Genomic DNA, 20729 nt, shown 5'->3' with positions numbered 1-20729 from the left:
ATTGCGGATAGCGATGAGGACTGTCAGAGGATATAGCAGGATTTAGATCATTTGGAGACTTGAGCGGAGAGATGGCAGATGGAGTTTAATCCGGACAATGCATTTTGGAAGGTCTAATATACAGTGAATGGCAGAACCCTCAAGAGTATTGTACGTCAGAGAGATCTAGGTGTACAGGTCCACAGGTCACTGAAAGGGGCAACACAGGTGGAGAAGGTAGTCAAGAAGGTATACGGCATGTTTGCCTTCATTGGTCGGGGCATTGAGTATAAGAATTGGCAAGTCATGTTGCAGCTGTATAGAACCTTAGTTAGGCCACACTTGGAGTATAGTGTTCAATTCTGGTCGCCACACTACCAGAAGGATGTGGAGGCTTTAGAGAGGGTGCAGAAGAGATTTACCAGGATGTTGTCCTGGTATGGAGGGCATTAGCTATGAGGAGCGGTTGAATAAACTCGGTTTGTTCTCACTGGAACGACAGAGGTTGAGAGGCAACCTGATAGAGGTCTACAAAATTATGAGGGGCATAGACAGAGTGGATAGTCAGAGGCTTTTTCCCAGGGCAGAGGGGTCAATTACTAGGGGGCATAGGTTTAAGGTGTGAGGGGAAAGGTTCAGAGGTGATGTATGAGGCAAGTTTTTTTTTTTTACACAGAGGGTAGTGGGTGCCTGGAACTCGCTGCCAGAGGAGGTGGTGGAAGCAGGGACGATGGTGACATTTAAGGGGCATCTTGACAAATACATGAATAGGATGGCAATAGAGGGATACGGACCCAGGAAGTGTAGAAGATTTTAGTTTAGACGGGCAGCATGGTCGACACAGGCTTGGTGGGCCGAAGGGCCTGTTCCTGTGCTGTACTTTTCTTTGTTCTAAGACATGCTAGAGAGAATCTCTTGGAAAGGCTGAAGTGGATCATCAGTACAAGCATATATCTGAAAATGCTTGTTCATGCTTCAACCTTGTCTTTTGCACTCGTGCTGGGCTCCCCCATCATTGAGGATGAGCAAGTTGATGGGCCCTACCTCCCATTAATTGCCCATCATTGTTTAACTTCAGAGGTTGGGTCTGGTCGTTTGGCAGTGGGATTATTTAATGCTATCCAGAGCATACGCCATTACAGAGGGCAGTTAAGAGTCAACCACATTGCTGTGGGTCTGGAGTCAAGTACGGACTAAGGATGGCAGATCTTTCCTATTAAAGGAGATCAGTGAACCAGATGGGTTTTAATGGTCACCATTACTGAGACTAGCTTTTTTATTGCATGTTTCTAATTGAATTTAAGTTCCCCCAGCTGTGGTGAGATTTAACTCATGCCTCCAAAGTGTTAGTTCAGGCCTCTGGAACCTGTTCAGTAACATTACCACAATATTCAATATTGTTCTTTTTGTAAGCAAGTCCTGAAAATATTGTTGAAAAGTATTTATGATTTTGCAGTACTGCAAATTCAATAAGTGCAAAGCCACCTGCTAGTTTAGCTGACAAATATTTGAAATGTGAGTGTTTCTCTATTTTAGCATTCAGAGAAAGATCAAATTGCATAAACTAATCAAACTTTAACACACTTAATTCTTCAATTGCCTTTTTCAAGAATTCTTATCCATTCTCCAATAACATAAAGAGAGATTTGCCTGCAGGGGATAACGTGACCACACTGCAGACAAGAAGCTCTGTCCATTTGTTCTTTATTTTCACATTAATAATAATAATTCCTCAAGTGATTGGAGAGCAGCACAGCGTAATGAATAAAAACAGATTTGGGTTCAGAAGATCACTGATTGGTATATTTTTGTTAGCTGTCACCTGCCTTATTTTCCTTGACCCAGCCCTAAATGTGAAATCTGTAGCCTAGTCAGGTAGGACATTCTCCCAGTTAAGTTCCATTTTTCTATCTCTCCCCAAACTCCAATGAGATTGGTGCATGTTAGAAAGAGAGAGTGAAAAAAAAGTGAAAAATAAATCAAAAGTTGAGCGAGAAGGAAACAGGTTGTTCAGTTCTGCGAGCCTGTTCTGCCATTCAATTAGATCATAGCTGATCTGTGAATACAAGTGAAAGTACTGACTATATATTCGCAAGGTACTGACTGTACATTCACAAGTGAAAGGAAACAGCGAATGCTGCCGATGCAAATCGCTGGTGATTGCCAAGCACAAATATGTGCAGCTCTGAGCAACCTCCTGTGTTACATTATTGATGCTGATGCAGTGTGGCAACGTCTTGGACCATGACATTTGTCTTGCTGATGCTAAAGGTCAAAGCAAACTCTTCTATACATTTGTTGCTGAAGGTGTTCCTCGGAATGGAATGCTTGTCTTTTTTATTCTTTTGTGTCACTGGCAATGCCAGCAGTTATTGTCCATCTAAAATTACCATTTGAGGGAATTTAAGAGTCAGCTACATTGCTGTGTGTGTGAGCCACATAGGCCAGACCAGTTAAGGACAGTAGATTTTTTTCCCTAAATAAAATTAGTGAATCTGATAGATTTTATGACAATCAATGGTAGCTTAATGATCACTATTACTAAAAGTAGCTTTCATTCCAGATTTATTTGATCCATTAATTAAATTCAAATTCCACCAGCTGCCGTGATGAGATTTAAACCATTTCCCCTGAGCATTAGCCTAGGTTTCTGGAATACTAGTACAGTAACATTACCAAAGTGCCATCAACGCATTCTAGTACAATGACATCATCAGTATAGAGAAACTTTCTGATGAGGACTTGACGCACTTTTCTCTTGGATCTCAGGTAGGCACGGTTGAACCATGTTCCATCTTTTCTGGTGTATACCGAGACACTCTCTGGAGATGAGCCAAAGTTATATGATAGCAACAAAGAGTGTCAAACTATTTTAACCATTACAGATCCCCAAAGATTCCGCTGTTATCCCCTCATGTTGTCATGAAAGGAGGATATCACACTGAGCAGTAGGACCAGCAATCCACTGGGATGACCGAGGAACAAGCATCAAGATAAGCAGACCATGTTTGCCTTTAGTTCATTCAAGAAAGTTTTTGAATATTTTATCCGACCTTTAAAGCAGACTGAATATTAGAGAAAAGGCTAAAATAGAGAAAGTTTTAGTTATTGGTCCCATGTGTGTTATGAGGAAAGATGATCTGCAACAATATTTCTGAAGATCTTGTTCTGTGAATATTAAGGAACCCAAAACTGACCGAGTGAGCAATACACAAGCAGAAGAGAGAAACACAAAAACAGAAACAGCATGATCTTGCTTTGGTCGGGAATTTAAGGTGGGTTGATCTCGGCAAGAAAATTATGTCTGGATCTACAATTCACTTTTGATTCAAAGTTGGTCAAGTTGAAGGAACTCCATCTTTGGGAAGGGAACATGTATGGTGAGTATATTATTTTCAAAACTATCTTCATTTTTGATGGTAATTTTACTGGGTTATATTTAGTTGAGTTGTACGACAGTCATCTTTATTATTGCTGAAAAAAGACATTTAGACATTTCAATCTTGTACTCATCCGCACATTCGCACGAATACCAATGTCAGGGGAAACAAAAACTTTACACTGTATGAGAAGAGAGTGCTCTAATTGGTTAGCAAGTGGACTCTGATTGATAGAAACAATTGCCACGGAGAATGCACCAATTAATGACTGACAGTTAACTGCCAAACAGTGCTTGAAAATTTAAACCAGGCAACTTGACTCTAACTGGTCAAGAAATTGTCCGAAGGAATGAACCAGTGAATGGCTATTATTTTGTTTACATGAAACAGGCGCAATGTGTGTACATGTTCTTTCTGCCTGCAAAAAACAGAGCCCTATGTAGTGATATATGTAGCTTCCAGTACATGCAAAGGCAACACAGAGCCCGAATGGCAATCTTAAATTGGTCGTTAGTGTAACCTTTAGTACACTGACTATTTAGCAAATGTTGTCCAATCGCAAAATCTAATGTTGGACACTGTGGTATTCTTGTGATTGTCCTGATGAGCATAAAGCAAACATATTCAACAAAATGTCTTTTTTCAGTAATACTAGAGTTCTAATAATAATAATAATAATAATCTTTATTGTCACAAGTAGGCTTACATTAGCACTGCAATTAAGTCACTATGAAAAGCTCCTAGCCACATTCAGCCGTCTGAGCATTTATATTCATCTCGTTCTTCATTTTTATTTACAATGAAGATTTGGAATATAAGAACGGTATAAAAAGAATAAAATGAAGATCTCTGCAACACAAGGGTTTATTACAATATAGTTTTGACAACATAATTATCGATTTGCATTAATATTGTGTTTAATAGAGGAAGTAAATCTGTGAAATGTAATTGGATGTCTATCCCCACAGACCATGAGCAGCAAAGTAACAATGGTGAATATAGCATTAGCTATAGCTCCTGTCACAACTTACCTTCAGCCAATCTGCCATCACTATTACAGAGGGATCAGTAATGCTGCTGAGCAATTCTTTTGTTGCTCTTTTTTTCTCTTCCCTGTAATTTTTCTTTTGAACCTGTAATTATAATTTATTTAATAAACAACTGCAATAAAATTAGTGAAATTTGTATAAATCTAGTCCTCCTGCAACCAGACAAGTCCTAAATGTTTTAGTAAACATTTTTTTTGGAATTTATGTCAATGATGGTTTTTTGCAGATAAATTAACAAAATGACAGAGATCATACTTTTGCTCATGCTCAAGACAAGGAGCAGCAGATGTGTAAAAGTTTAAGATGAACATTTCAGTCAAGGGACTTGAATGACAAACGATCCTTGTGCTTTAGTCCACCGATCCTCGCACATGATTTACTACTTTGTCTTTGAAGCTGAAATTTAACATATAGTCATTACCATCCTTTCACCTCAAGGAACTGGGTTTGATTCAACAAATTTTGGTTAAATTAAGATTTTGTCTCTGTTGGTTATAACTTCTGCTTAAAATATATAGAGGTGGTCTTAATCCAATTTTGAGAACACACAGAAAATAAAACAAAGCTAAGTATCTCACCTCAGTGAGATTGTAGGTATGATTTGCATGGTACACACTGACATACTGACGCTGCAAGGGCTAACCTGGAACTGACACTACAAGGGGTATTCGTATAACAAACCGGACGCTGGTTTAGCTCAGTTGACTGGACAGCTGGTTTGTGATGCAGAGCATGGCCAACAGTGCCAGTTCCATTCCCGTACCAGCTGATGTTATTCTGAAGGCCCACTTTCTCAACCTTGCCTCTCGCCTGAGGTTATCATCAGGTTAAAGTACCACCAGGCAGTTCCCCCACTCAAAGGAGAAAGCAGCTTATGGTCATCTGGGACCATTGTGACTTTACATTGTATGCTGGAACTGAGGCATATTTTAGGGCCTCGGTATATGAAGAGAATATTTTACCAAAACTTTGTTGGAACTAAATCTTCCAAAGTTCATTCTTAATTTGAAAATAAAACATTTATGCAGTTTTGAATATATTTTCTTAATATGAATTAATATACCTTAAGCGATTCCTTTTTTGTGAGTTTACTCCCAGGCGAGACAAGATCCTTTTCCGTTCCATTGTAAAGCTTGGACTCTGACTGTAACAACGTAAAATAATACGATTAGCAAAGATTGGAGTTTTCAAATACACATTGTAAAGAAACAAAATGGCTAAGCTAGCTGGTCTCGAGTTTCAGACAAACACTAGCCATTATGTTTAAGCGAAGCACTGCAAAAGTATTTTGCATTGACTTTCTCCCCACTACATGCTCGGTTAACTTTATTTCATTTAAGCTTTAAACTAAAATAGATCTACAAAGAGCTTAAAAGACGCAGGGATACAAACATACACCATTGACCCATCACAAACTCTCAATGATGTTAAAATACGTGTAACAAAGGCAGTAGGAAAGGGGATTAATTAAGGCAAAGTGTCTTAAAACACAAGCCACGAATTGCAGAGATAGTCCCTTTTCTACATAGTGACCTGGAAACTTTATCAGCTTGCTAATATTTTTAAAAAAGGAATGACTGCAAAAGCACAGCAGCCACATTCAAATTGATCCCGATCTCCAATACTAATCTGGGGGGGGGGGGGGGGGGGGGGGGGGGGGGGGAACGGGGGGATGATCTTGCGGAGGGGTCTCGGTCACCAGGCGGAGAGCCAGTGATAGGCCTGCTTGCCTCTTTTCGGGAAGGCAGGCACCACTTTGTTCCACTCAGGCACTTGGCATGACAGTGGCGGGCGTCCTTGTGATATCCATGGGTATAAGCGATGGCATAGTGGTGTTGTCACTGGACTAGTAATTCAGATAACCAGGTTCGAATCCCACGATGTCATGTGGTGGAATTTGAATAAAAATCTGGAATTAAAAATAATGAAGCTATTATGGATTGTCATTAAAAACTCATTTGGTTCAATAATGTCCTTCATTAGGAAATCTGCAGTCCCTAGCTGGCCTATATGTGGCTTCAGATTCACAACAATGTGGTTGATTCTTTAGATGCCCCAGAAATGGCCTATCAAGCCACTCAGTTGCATCAAAGTGCTTAACGGTCTAAAAGGAAACTGGACTGAACACCTGACCAAGGCATTGGAAATGACAACTGCAATGTCAACCCTACAAAGTCCTCCTCACTAACATCTGCAGCTTGTGCCAAAATTGAGAAACCCGTGTCACAGACTCGTCAAGCAACACCTGACAGTCATACATTACAGATAATAACTCAGAAATAACCATCACCATCCCTGGGTATGCCCTGTCCCACTAGCAGGGCAGGCCCAGTAGATTTGGAAGCACTATGGTATACAGTTGGCAGGGAGTTGTCCTAGGAGTCCTGAACAAGACTCTGGACTCTATGATGTCTCATGGTATTAGTTTAAATGGGTAAGAAAAATGCCTGATCGCCAAATACTGCATCCCTTCAGCTGATGAATTAGTGCTCTGCTTTGTTAAGCATCACTTGGAGGAAGCACTGAGGATGTCAGCAACACGACTACAGACCAAGCTGGTTGAGTCCTAAAGCACATAACTGCTATTCTGCAACTGTGACAGGTGATGAGAACACCAATTAGAAGGAAAACTATACTTGACCTCATTCTCAGCAACCTGCCTGCCGCAGATGCATCTGTCCATGACACTATCGTTAGGAGTGACTACCTCACAGCTCTTGTGGAGACAAAGTCCAGTCTGCACATTGAAGATTCCCTTCATAGTGTGTGGCACGACCATCATGCTAAATGGAATAGATTTTGAACAGATCTCACAACTCGAGATTGGGTATCCAGGAGGTGCTGTGGGCCATCATCATCAGCAGAATTATATTCAATCACAATCTGTAACCTCATGGCTTCTCATGGGCAATTAGGTATAGGCAATAGGTGTTGGCCAAGTCAGCAATGCCCACATCCCATGAATAAAAATAAGTATTTTAGCATGTTAGGACATTTCTGAGAAACTAATTAAGCCTACAGAAATGGAATTAGTCTTTGCCTCTGAGCTTTCACTTTTCCTCAGCTTTTCTTTCTCCCTTTCTTCTTTTCCTTTGTTTTCTTCCTATCTCTTCTGACACTCATCTCTTATGTATTTGAACATTTGACAGACCTCACTGACAATTTTGTGCCCTCAACTCTTTTGCTTCTTTCTCTCTCACCTCTACGTCTGACAGCAATAGAAAAAAAGATTCTTTGGATACACATGAAGTGTTGGATCTAAAAAAAAAAGGAAAGGAACGTGTGATAAATGCTGACCTAGCCAGCGAAGCCCAAACTCTATGATTGAATTTTTAAAAAATAGTCCCATCCATGAAAAGCTCACAGCCAAATGTGGCCGGCAGGTCTATTGAATGGCTGTTCCACTGCTGGTTGCTACAAATACAACACAGATGAAGGCTAGGATCATCTTGGATCCTGAGCCTGAGAGTTGTGGCCGTCACCTTCCCGATGCAGGCTCCCTCGATTAGGCAGCGAGTGCCTTTGAAAGACAGATTCTCCAACCCCAGGTGGCCCACATGCAACTCTGCACAAGACTGCCTGTTATGCTCCCCACCTGGATAGTCCACTTACCTGCCCAGTATGCCAATGGGTTAATACTTGCAATGGTGAGATAAGGCCCTGAATAGGCACTGATTGTCTAAGTAAGGGTCTCAATTGGAAGTTAGACAGAAAGGCTGTCCACAGGGATTCCTGCCATGGACTTAACCAGAGTGCAGATGGGAAGATAGTGGGGTCCACTCTAGCCATCTCCACTTGATTAAATAGCTGACACCACCAAACTCACCATATGGAAAGGCACAAAATTTCACCCCAAATCTACGCTAAACCTCATAAGCAATGCCACTTGTACTCAGTTATTCTAGTCCAGGAAATACTGTAGAAATGTCTGCTGCAGGGCAAATACTTACAGTCTAAACGTAATACAAAATGAGCAAGATTCTACGAGCATACTGAGCATTGTAAATTTAACTGTTTATTTAAAATAAAACACACGACAAATAAACCCATCCCGCACTACCTCCTACTCCCCCAATGCCCAAAAGTAACTAGTTTCATATTTATGAAAACAACACTCATCTTCTAAGCCTCAACAAATCCCAGATTAATGTCAAATGTGCTCTCATTAATAATCCAGCTAAATTTAGCATGAGGAGAGCACTACGCTAAATGATTGCATAGGAGCTGGAAAATAACGTCAGAAAAGTAGTGCCATGCAATGGAATGAGGATTGGACCATTTGGCAATTAATTCAAGGGATGTAAATATGATCTGAAGGTTGTTTCAGTATGAAATATTTTATAGCTTTTTAAAAAATCCAGTTTAAGTATCAGATCAGTAATTTGCTTTCAGATGTCAGTCCTTTGGTACTTTTGACATTTTCATCAAAATTGCAATGAAATTTTCCACAATCAGGATTTTATTTTTAAGAGAAAGAGCCTGGAGACGATGAGGTGGAGTCAATTGCAATACAGAGAAAAATGTGACCAATTAAAATGATTTTCCATAATACACCTCACAAGTACTTAATTGGGGGCAAAACATTTGAGTATATCTGGAGGTCGTGGGAAGCGTTTTATATACGTTCTTCTCTCTTTTCTAATTCAAACCAAAAGGCCTTTTACTCTACAAACACGCAGTGCTCCGTAAGCTAGTGATTTGAAACAAACTTGTTGGACTTTAACCTGGTGTTGTTAGACGTCTTACTGTGCAACCTAAATAGGCTTATTTGTTAACTTTCTCACCAGTGGACCGACCATTCATCAACAGCATCTTGCATTTATTTTCAAACATAAAAATGCATGTTGAATCAAAGGAAATGTTGGATGGGGTGACCAAATGTGGATTCTGAGGCTCCTGCTGGAGAGATAAATGGAGGGATTTTGGAAGGCAATTCCAGATCAAGAGGCCGAGATCAAGGCCACTGAAGGTTAATTTCTTTTGAAGGATGATAAGTCAAAGCAGCAGCTGTTTTTACTTTGATACTGATCTCAATGTCAGCAAAACTAAAGAGCTGGTCATTGACTTCAGAAAGCAAAGTATTGTACAAACCCCTGTCTGCATCAATGGGACCAAGGTGGAGATGGTTGACAGCTTCAAACTCCTAGGTGTGCACATCATCAACAATCTGTCATGGTCTACCCATGTCGACGCTACCACCAAGAAAGCATAACAGTAAACTAAGGAGATTCGGCATGTCCACACTGACTCTTACCAACTTTTACAGATGCACCAGAGAAAGCATTCTATCTGGCTATCCTATCACAGCCTGGTATGGCAACTGCTCAGCCCAAGACCCTAAGAAACTTTGGAGAGTCGTAAACACCACTCAGTCCATCACGAGAACCCACCTCCCATCCATTGACTCGGTCTACACCTCCTGCTGCCTTGGAAAAGCGGGCAGCATAATCAAAGACCCATCCCAACTGGCTTAGTCACTCTTCCAACTTCTTCCATCAGGCAGGAGATACAGAACATGCACTAACAGACTCAAAAACAGCTTCTTCCCCACTGTTACCAGACTTCTAAATGGCCCTCTTGGGGACTGATCTGATCGCTTCACACATCTTCTCTACTGAGTGTACACTCCTGCATGCTTCACTCGATGCCTGTTTCTATGTATTTACATTGTGTATTTATGTTTGCTTTTTCATGTATGGAATGATCTGTGTGAACTGTATGCAGAACAATACTTTTCACTGTACCTCGGTACATGTGACAATAAACAAATCATTTGATTTCATAATTGAATTTGTTACGATCCCATCTGGTGTTACTACGAGACAAGTCAGATCCCAGGGTGGAACCTAGTTTAATAGATCCTCACTTTTATTTTTGGTTAATAAACATGGAGGTTGGCTATTGAACACAGTCACAGAGGCTGCTAATTTACTTTATACAAAATAATTAAAAATGTATTAAATAGGAAGAAACAATAATACACTACTCTTTCACCCACAACTATACCTTTACAGATAGATAGATTCACAAAGATAACAGTAACAAAATCAAATTTATACTTTAATGCTTACAGTAAGCACACAATCCATATAAACTAACAGATTTATTTGACCTGTGTTCAAATACCCTGACTCTGAAATCAAGTGATGGGCGCCACCCAAAACAACAACTACGTTTCTCACCCCGTGAGCCAAAATGTCTTTTATACAAGGGTATCCAAGCTCTGCTGTCAAAGACGACACTCTGAAATCTCCCAAATGACGCTTTCACTCAGATGTCTTCACCAACAGTCCACCTCCAGGGTTTCAACCTCTCCTTCTGATAATCTTCTCTTCTGGATCGCCACGCATTCAAGCTTTGCTTTACACACACTCTCTCACGAATTCAGCTGTGCCATTGTTTCGAGGCCCATAGTAAAGAGTTCAAGAGGCTGTCTCCTTGGATCTCTGGCTTCCTTCAGGCCTATTTTACTTAAAGTTTGCTTCCTGCAGCTTTCTCATTAAAAGTGGCGCATTCCTCTGATCCTCATTTTTAACTTCACTGAATACGATTTAGTTTATCATCCGTGTCTTTATTTAAAAGATTTTTTTTTTAAATTTCCAATTAAGGGCCAATTTAGTGTGGCCAATCCACCTACCTTGCACATCTTTGGATTATGGGAGAGAGACCTACAGAGACAGGGATGTGCAAACTCCACACGGAATGTGACCTGGGGTTGGGATCGAGATCAAATCCAGGTCCTCGGCACCATAAGGCAGCCGTGCTAACCACTGCACTACATGCCACCCAACCGTCTTTATTCCTTGGCTTATGCGTCATCACAAGACATGTTCCTGTCCCTCCCTAGTTTTGAAACTTTTTCCTTTTCTTTGGGTCTTTTTCTCTTGTCCCTTTTCATCTCCTGGCACTTTATTCCAACTGAACAAAAGCTACTTTTCTGTTTCTTCCCATCTCTCTATGGGCCTCCTGTTGCTAGGCAACAGCAGTTTTTCCTCTACTTCAATTTTTAACTTTCCTCCACTGCTTCAATGTTCATAATATCTCATTAAAAATGCAGATATACAAACAGCTCCAGACCTCCATTCTAAGATGAAACTAGACCCTGGTTTCACCTTTCTAAAACACAAATAAAGAATATAAATTAAACTTAAAACAAAAGCTAAAGCTTAATCCTAATACCCATAAATACAACTTACTTCTTCTGGTTTCTATAACAAAATCAAATCATAAATAAAATAAACAACTAAGACTATAATGCTCAATATCTGTGTTGCAGCTAATGATGAGAATAAACGTAATAAATAGACAGCATTATTTTAGTCATAAATGAGAAGAAGCCTTACTTGTGCAGTGGGTAAATTGTTAGAAGGTATTCTGAGGGACGTGGTCTACAGGCATTTAGACAGGCATGGGCTAATTAGGGAAAGTCAGCATGGCTTTGTCAGGGGAAAGTCATGTCTCACCAATTTGATTAAGTTTTTTGAAGGGGTAACCAAGAAGGTAGATGAGGGCAGTGCAGTCAGCTTTGTCTACATGGACTTTAGCAAGGCCTTTTGACAAGATACCACATGGTAGGTTGTTTCAAAAGGTTAAATCTGATGGTATCCAGGGTGAGGTTGCCTATTGGATACAAAATTGGCTTGGCGGCTGAAGCCAAACGGTGGTTGTGGAGGGTTGTTTTTTAAACTGGAGGCCTGTGACCAGCAGTGTGCCTCAGGGATCAGTGCTGGGTCCATTGTTATTTTGATTAATGATTTGGATGAGAATGTAGGATAATGGTAAGTACGTTTGCAGATGACACCACGATTGGTGGCATAGGGGATAGTGAAGGAGGTTATAAAAGATTGCAACAGGATCTTAACCAATTGGGCCAGTGGGCCGTTGAATTGCAGATGTAGTTTAATTTGGATAAATGTGGTGATGCATTTTGGTAGATCAAATCAGGCAGGATGTACTCAGTTAATGGTAGAGAGTTGGGGAGAGTTACAGAACAAAGAGACCCTCGGGGTACAGGTTCATAGCTATTTGAAAGTGGAGTCGCAGGTGGACAGGATGGTGAAGAAGGCATTCAGCATGCTAGGTTTTATTGGTCAGAATATTGAATACATGAGTTGGGACGTCTTGTTGAAGTTGTGCAAGGCATTAGTCAGACCACACGTGGAATACTGCATTCAGTTCTGGCCACCCTATTATAGGAAGGATATTGTTAAATTAGAAAGAATGCATTAGAGATTTACGAGGATGCTACCAAGACTTAATGGTCTGAGCTATAAGGCGAGGATGGATAGGCTGGGACGTTTTTCCCTGGAGCCTAAGAGGCTTAGGGATGATCTCATAGAGGTATATAAAATAATGAGGGCATAGATGAGGTAGATAGTCAACATCTTTTCCCAAAGGTAGAGGAATCTAGAACTAGAGTGCATAGGTTTAAGGTGAGTGGAGAGAGATACAAAAGAGACTAGAAGAGAAAATTATTCACACAGAGGGTGGTGAGCATCTGGAATGAGCTGCCAGAGGCAGTGATAGAAGAGGTAGTGGTAGAATTTTTTCCTTTAAAAAAGTTAGACAGTTACATGGGCAGGGTGGGTATAGACGGATATAGGCCAAATGCGGGCAAGTGGGACTAGCTTAGTGAAATAAACTGGGCGGCATGGACAAAGGGCCTGTTTCCATGCTGCATACCCTATGAAATCACTACCCTCCGTGCATGCTCTCTTCAAAGGGAGACACCTACTTGCCGAAGTCTTGGCAGTTCATACGCAGGTTATTACGAACCAACGTGTGGAAACTCCGACTTCATCTCAAACTCAAGTAAGAAGGTGCCGAGTATAAAGGACTGGACCTCAAGTAAACATCCTTACAACAGGACATTAAAACTAAAAGCAATTTAGAAATTAAATTAAACACAGCAAAAAGAATATCTGGTGATATGTTTTGAGGGAGACGTAAAGGTATAACAGGAATTTTCTTATTTGCTCCTCGGATGAATGTGTCACTGATGATTTGTTGCCCATTCCCAATTGTCCTGAAGCTGCCTTCTTGAACCCCTGCAGTGCATAGGTTTAAGTACATCAACAGTTCGGTTAGGAAGGTAATTCTACATTTTTGATCAAGCGACAGTAAAGGAATAGAGCACGCCTGTGTTATTTCTTGTGCCTGAGTCAATGCCAGGTGATCCATCCAATTGGTTTGATATAACAGAGTGCCTTGCTCAGCCATTTCAGAAGTCAGTTAAGAGCCAACCTCATTGCAGTGGGTTTCTAGTCACATACTAGCAAGACTAGGTAAGGACAGGAGATTTCCTTTCCTGAAGGGCATTAGTTGGATTTCATGGTTATGGAAACCAGCTTTTAATTGCAGATACCTTAATTTAGTTTAAATTCTACCTGCTGCCAAAGTGGGATTTCAACTCGTATCTCTGGGCCTCTGCACTATGACTCCTGCACCATTACCACTACGCAGCCAGTCCCCTATGAAGCATCAGTGATATAATTAAACTGAGCTGCCAGTGGGAGATTTAAAAAGTCAGACAATGAATTTAACCAAGAGATAGACACAGTACAGTAGATGGGATGGAAATTTATTTGTGGGAAACTACATCAACAAATAGCAGGCATGGTTCAGATTAAGGCCAATGCTGAAAACGTGCACTTTTTGGGATAAACCTCCTGGAGCACATGGGCAATGAAATGTTGCACTAAGAAAGACTGTAAACCCAAACCGACACTGCAAAGAGGGAAAGTCAGAGGGGGCCTGGCTCTACCGAACCTACAATACTACCACTGGGCAGCAACGGCAGAAAAAGTGAGGGGATTGAAAGAACACGACACAGATTGAGTACAAATGGAGGAGGCATCCTGTAAAAGATCAACCCTCCGGGCCCTGGCCACTGCAGCACTCCTATCCTCCTCAACAAGGTACATAACGAGCCCAGTGGTAGCTCGTTGTGGAACGTGGATCCAATTGAGACAGCACTTCTGAATAACCAAAATATCCCTTATGGTCCCCATCTGCGGCAATCACAGATTCCCCCCAGCCATGCTAGATACCACCTTCAAAAGATGGAGGCGGGACGGGGCACACTGACGGTCAGGGACTTCGACATAGGGCGCAGACTAGCGACACTGGACGAACTGACGAGGAAGTGGAAACTCGCAAGAGGACAGGAATTGAGACACCTCCAAATAAAACACTTCCTCCGCAAAGAGACAGTAGGGTACCCCGGGGCCCCAGAAAGCACACTACTGAAGGAGCTGATAGGCACAAGCAGCGAAAAGGGAAAATATACGGACAGCTACTGGACAGAGTCCGAACACCACTGGACGGGACCAGACAAAAATGGGAGGACGAACTGGGGACAGAGGTAGGATGGGGACTCTGGAGCGAAGCACTGAGCAGGGTGAGCTCCACCTCCTCCTGCGCAAGGCTAAGCCTAATGCAGCTCAAAGTGGTGCACAGAGTGCACCTGACCAGAACCCGAATGAGCAGATTCTTTCCGGAGGTGGAGGACAAATGTGGACGGTGCCAGAGGGGCCCGGCCAACCACACCCACATGTTTTGGGCTTGCCCCAAGCTTGCTGGGTTCTGGACAGCTTTCTCAGAGGCAATGTCCAAGGTTGTGGGGATGAGGGTGAAACCATGCCCAATAGTGGCAATCTTCGGGGTATTGGAGCAGTCAGAGCTACACATGGGGAAGGGGGCCAACGCCCTTGCTTTCGCTTCCCTAATCGCACTCCAGAGAATCCTGCTCGGCTGGCGATCGGCAGCACCACCCAAAGCTGCAGACTGGCTCGCTGACCTCTCGGAATTTCTCCACCTGGAGAAGATTAAGTACGCCATCCGAGGGTCAGAGGAAGGCTTCCTGGATACTTGGGGGCAGTTCGTTGGCCTGTTCCAAAACCTGTTTGAGGTCAGCAACGAGGAGTAAGCCAGGTTAAAAAAAAGAACCAAAGGACTGCGCAACCCCGGGGGAGGCAAGAAAAGTGTAATGTATATAGGTAACAACTGTTTATAAATATGAGAAAATCCAATAAGATGATTTTTTTTTTAAAAAGAAAGACTGTAAAAAGTCCAGAATGTTTATTGCAGAGGCGGTCAGAAACCAACCACAAAAGCAGCTGTGTAAAAACGAAGGAGACGTACATGTTTCTCAGAGATGCACAGGTCTGACTCCTTACTGATGAGCCAACAAAAATCAAAGACGATACAGCCAAAGACAGTCAGACAAAATGGTTGACTTCAAAAATCATAGAACGGCAACTGAGCTAAAATTTACTGCAATATAAAATTCAATGACAAATGGGAGCGTGAAAGAAGAACAAATGTTGGTAATCTTCCAGGACCAATTTTAATCTAAGCACAGATGGTGTATGTTAACAATCTGTAAGAGCATGCACCATATCCCTCTAACAAAGTGATGCTGAGGTGAATTGCAGCATTTATACGGGTTCCTTGTATAAGAACAAATTAAAAAAGACATGTATTTATATAGCACCTTTAACAGTCTAGTTAGTGTGGTAATGCAGGAAATTTCTTAGCATGGTCCAGGGGTCAAACTGTATACCTTCTGACCCAAATGACTTGTTGAGCTACAAGCATAAAGTTTAAGATAGAATCTGGTAAGGAGCAGAATCTGCTAAGGAGCAGGATTAGAATAAATTGAGCAAAACCTTGAGACAAGAATTGGAGTAAAAATAACACTTATCAAACAAAATCTCGAGTAACAATAAAGAGCTTTTATGCTACAGCATAATAAACTGCGCTGTAGTAATTACAGTAAATAAACTGTGTCTTATTTAAAGAGCATTGACATTGGATTGTAAAGAACAAATTGTTAAATGGCTATCCTACATTGAAGAGGATGTAGGTTTGTGTTACAGACTCCAGTCGGTTGTGGCAAGGCCGAAACAACATAACGGGCTACAAAGCGAAGCCGAGCAGTATCTCCAGCAGCAGTGCACTCTTCCCCGATGAACTCAATGCATTCTATGCTTGATTTGAGCAGGAAACCATCAATCCGCTGTCGAGTGCCCCAGTAGCCCTTAACACACCCATTCCCATCGTCACAGCTTCCAAAGTCAGATCGGACTTCCTGAAAGTGAACCCTTGGAAGGCGACTGGGTCCGGCGGGATCCCTGGTCATGCATTCAGAGCCTGCGCGGACCAGCTGGCAGTTGTGTTCGCCGACATCTTTAACCTGTCCCTACTCCGCTCCGAGGTTGCCACCTGCTTCAAGAAGACCATCATCATACCAGTACCAAGAAGAACCAGGCAACGTGCTGCAATGACTACCGTCCGGTGGCCCTGACATCAATCGTAATGAAGTGCTTCGAGAGGTTGGTCATAAAGCGCATCACCTCCATACTCCACAACGCCTTGAGCCACTGCAATTCTCATACCGTCGCAACCGGTCCACAACAGGCGCCATCACCCTGGTCCTGCACTCATCCATAGAGCATCTCAACAACAAGGACTCCTACATCAGACTCCTATTTATTGACTACAGCTCCGCCTTCAACACCATAATCCCAGCCAAGCTGATATAAAAGCTCCACAACCTAGGACTTCGCTCGTCACTCCGCAACTGGATCCTCGACTTTCTGACCCACAGACCACAATCAGTAAAAATAAACAACATCTCCTCCACAATTGTCCTCAATACCGGGGGCTGGCAAGGCTGCGTACTTAGCCCCCTACTATATTCCCTGTACATACACGACTACGTGGCAAAATTTGGTTCCAACTCCATCTACAAGTTTGCTGACAACATATCCATAGTGGGCCGGATCTCGAATAACTACGAGTCAGAATTCAGAGGGAGATAGAGAACCTAGTGGAGTGGTGCAACGACAATAGTCTATCCCTCAATGCCAGCAAAACTAAAGAGCTGGTCATTGACTTCAGGAAGTAAAGTACTGCACACACCCCTGTCTGCATCAACAGGGCTGAGGTGGAGATAGTTCACAGCTTCAATTTCCTAGGGGTGCACATCACCAAAAATCTGTCCTGGTCCACTCAGGTTGGCGTTATAACCAAGAAAGCACCACAGCGCCTATACTTGCTCGGGAAACTAAGGAAATTCGGCATGTTCACACTGACGCTTACCAACTTTTACAGATGCACCATAGAAAGCATCCTATCTGGCTACATCACAGCCTGGTACGGTAAAAGACTCAAAGTCCTTGAGTTTGTAAATCACCCTCAGCTTCGCTGGATATACAATTCCGCACTGCACCGTGCGAATGTACAGTGCCCTCTTCACCCGGTTGAAAGCAGCCCGCCTCCTCGCCAGCTTCACCGTAAAGTCCTGGTATACACGTATACCAGCTCCAGCCCACTGCACCACCCGCTTCTGCTTGGCCCAGCACAGGACCTTCTCCTTCACACTGTACCTTCGGAAGCACAGAGTCACTACCCTTGGCGGCTAACTCGCCTTTGGTACAGGCCTCCACGACAGATGAGTCCGATCCACTTCCCCACTGTCACCAGACTCCTAAATGACCCTCTTATTGACTGACCTCATTAACACTACATCCTGTATGCTTCAACTGATGCCAATGCTTATGTAGTTACATTGTATATCTTGTGTTGCCCTATTATGTATTCTCATGTATTTTCTTGAATTGTTTAATTCCCTTTTCTTCCATGTACTGAATGATCTGTTGAGCTGCTTGCAGAAAAATACTTTTCACTGTACCTCGGTACACGTGACAATAAACAAATCCAATCCAATCCAGTTCATATCGGGAGGTATCCACCCCCTCCCCCAATAGTTTCGCCAGCATCGCGGCAAAATACTCAGTCGGCCACGGCCCTTCAACTCCTTCGGACAGCCCCACAATCCTCAAATTCTGTCGCCAGGATCTGTTTTCCAGGACTTTTTCCTCGCAGATCCTTGTTAATCTCCATCACCTTCGGCATCTCCTTCCCCATCGAGGTAAGTTGATCACCGTGCTGCAATAACGTGTCCTCCACTTCCTTCAGCACCTCCCCTTGCTCCCGCACCTCTGCCATTATGCTCGCCACCGCCGTCATCACCGGGGAAATCGCCTCCTCCACCAGCACACTCAAAACTTCCCTCATCTCCTTCCTCATTGTCTCCATGTATTTTGTAAACTGCCTTGCGAATTCCGCAGCCATCACCTTAGTTATTTCTTCAGCCGTAAGCAATGCGGCCTCCCCTGGTGCTCCAGTTTCCATTTTCCTTGGTGTCCCTGCGGTGACCTTTCCACTCCTCGACGACCTTCAGCTGTTTTTTTTACAGCCGCTTTTTTGCTCACCCTCGACATTTTCCTTTACTGTGCCTTCACTGTGCCTCCTCTGTGCCTTCTGCCTGCTTTCGCAGCCTCCGTGGACCCGAGGACTGGGCATAAAACCCCCGAAAATGCCGTTCCCGAACGGGAGCCCTCCATTGCGCGGCTGCCTCCTGCCCGCCGTCACCGGAAGTCCTATATATATATATATTGTAAATAAATGTTATTTCTTTCTATCCATCAACGCGTGCTGGATTCCTCGTGGCACTCACAAAACTGGCAACGAGTGTTAAAGTGGATAGCTGTCTAAGCTGCTGAAGCCACCTCCCTGGATTTTTGTTGGGTACAGGTTAGAAGTTGTTTTTCTGTTACACCATGCCTCTGTATGGACATTTGGATGTTTTTGATGCTGCGCTGGAAAGCTGGAACCAGTACGCACAACAGATGTGTTACTATTTCCAGGCAAACAACATCACTGAAAATGAGCGGCAGGTGGTCATTTTGCTCACGGCCTGCGACCCGCATACGTTTAAGGTGATTAGGAGCCTTACGTACCCAGCTGCGCCGAGAACCAAGACGTTTGATGAACTTGTGACCTTTTGGGGCAACATTTTAACCCAACCCCGTCCACGATAGTCCAGTGTTACCGGTTTAATACTGCTGAAAGGACCCCAGGAGAATCCCTTGCAGAGTTTCTATCCAGGATTGCAGAGTACTGTGACTATAGTGAGACCTTGTCAGAAGTGTTACGCGACCATTTGGTTTGCACTATTAACAATACGGCCACCCAGAGAAAGTTCTTAGTTGAGCCAACATTGACTTTTCAACAGGACATTCAAATACTATTGTCCCGAGAAAGCGCAGGACAGGGAGTGCAGGTGCTACAGGAAATGGAAAACACGCCTTCAGGCGCAAGCCCTTCCGTCCAAAAGCACCCCTACGGTACCTTGGGCAGAGCGGCGTCCAGATCGACGCCAGTGGCCGCTGGACATTCCTCCCCAAAGGGAGCCTTCTCCAGAACCAATGGAGGAGGAGCCATGTCAGTGTCGGACTTGTGGGCGCCGACCCTGTCACAGACGTCGGTCCTGGGGGTGCCAGAGACGCGTCATTCTGACAAAAACTGGGGCCAGCCCAGGTACCTTCCATTTGGATGAACCTGCGGCGACTACACCCGAGGACGTGGAGACGGAGGACGACTGCCTGCAGCTGCATTGTGTGGCAGCTCCCCATGTCGCACTCATTAAGGTGACAGTATGGGTCGATGCTCACCCCCTTGAGATGGAGTTGGACACTGGCGCAGTGGTCTCAGTTATCGCCCAGATAACATTCCACCGCATCAAGCAGGGTATACAGACCCTTACATTAACCGACACACAGGCCAGACTGGCGACCTACACAGGGGAACCATTGGACATTGCCGGAACTACGATGACCTCTGCTGTTTGTGGACGCCTGGAGGGGCATTTCCCACTTATCGTGGTGCGCGATCACGGGCCCAGACTCTTAGGTTGGGACTGGTTGCTCCATTTGCGGCTGCAGTGGCAGCACTTCCTCCAAACAGGTTCTGGAGGGATGATGGAGGTACTAGAACGGTACCCAGATGTATTCCAGCCCGGTTTGGGAAAATAAAAGGGGCCATAACCCGTATTCAAGTTGAAACAGGAGCCATGCCGCGCTATTTCCGGACGCGCCCGGTGCCTTACACCTTGCTCGAGAAGGTAGAAGGGGAGCTCACTCATTTGGAGTCCTTGGGTATTATCAGGCCTGTCCGTTTCGCTGACTGGGCAGCACCAATTGTACCTGTAATGAAGCCAGATGACACAGTTCGCTTGTGCGGCGACGATAAACTTAGTGAATACGGCTTCCTGGCTTGACCGATATCCAATATCTCGCATAGAGGATCTCTACGGGAAGCTTGCAGACGGACTCTCGTTCACAACATTACCCTGCCTCCCGGCCATGTGTAACTATTAATACACACTGGTGCCTGTATGAATATACACGGTTGCCCTTTGGGGTATCCTCTGCTATTTTTCAACGAGTCATGGAGGGCATTTTGAGAGGTTTAC

At 43.5% G+C, this 20729-nt stretch overlaps 1 protein-coding gene across 5 annotated transcripts in view; it reads right to left on the bottom strand.

Moving 5' to 3' along the window:
- The window catches only part of osbpl8 (oxysterol binding protein-like 8), a 350856-nt gene that overhangs the window by 95932 nt on the left and 234195 nt on the right, over positions 1 to 20729 (bottom strand). For all 5 annotated transcript variants that reach the window (XM_038780245.1, XM_038780246.1, XM_038780247.1 and 2 more), the window contains 2 exons: positions 5472 to 5552; positions 4391 to 4492 (listed from right to left, as the gene is read on the bottom strand). In XM_038780245.1, the coding sequence (XP_038636173.1) occupies positions 4391 to 4492; positions 5472 to 5552 (183 nt within the window). The remainder of the gene's footprint in view (positions 1 to 4390; positions 4493 to 5471; positions 5553 to 20729) is intronic.

Source organism: Scyliorhinus canicula, chromosome 20 (genome assembly GCF_902713615.1).
Source record: "Scyliorhinus canicula chromosome 20, sScyCan1.1, whole genome shotgun sequence".
In the NCBI taxonomy this organism is placed as follows: Eukaryota; Metazoa; Chordata; class Chondrichthyes; order Carcharhiniformes; family Scyliorhinidae; genus Scyliorhinus; species Scyliorhinus canicula.
This window is presented reverse-complemented; position numbering and strand designations above follow the sequence as displayed.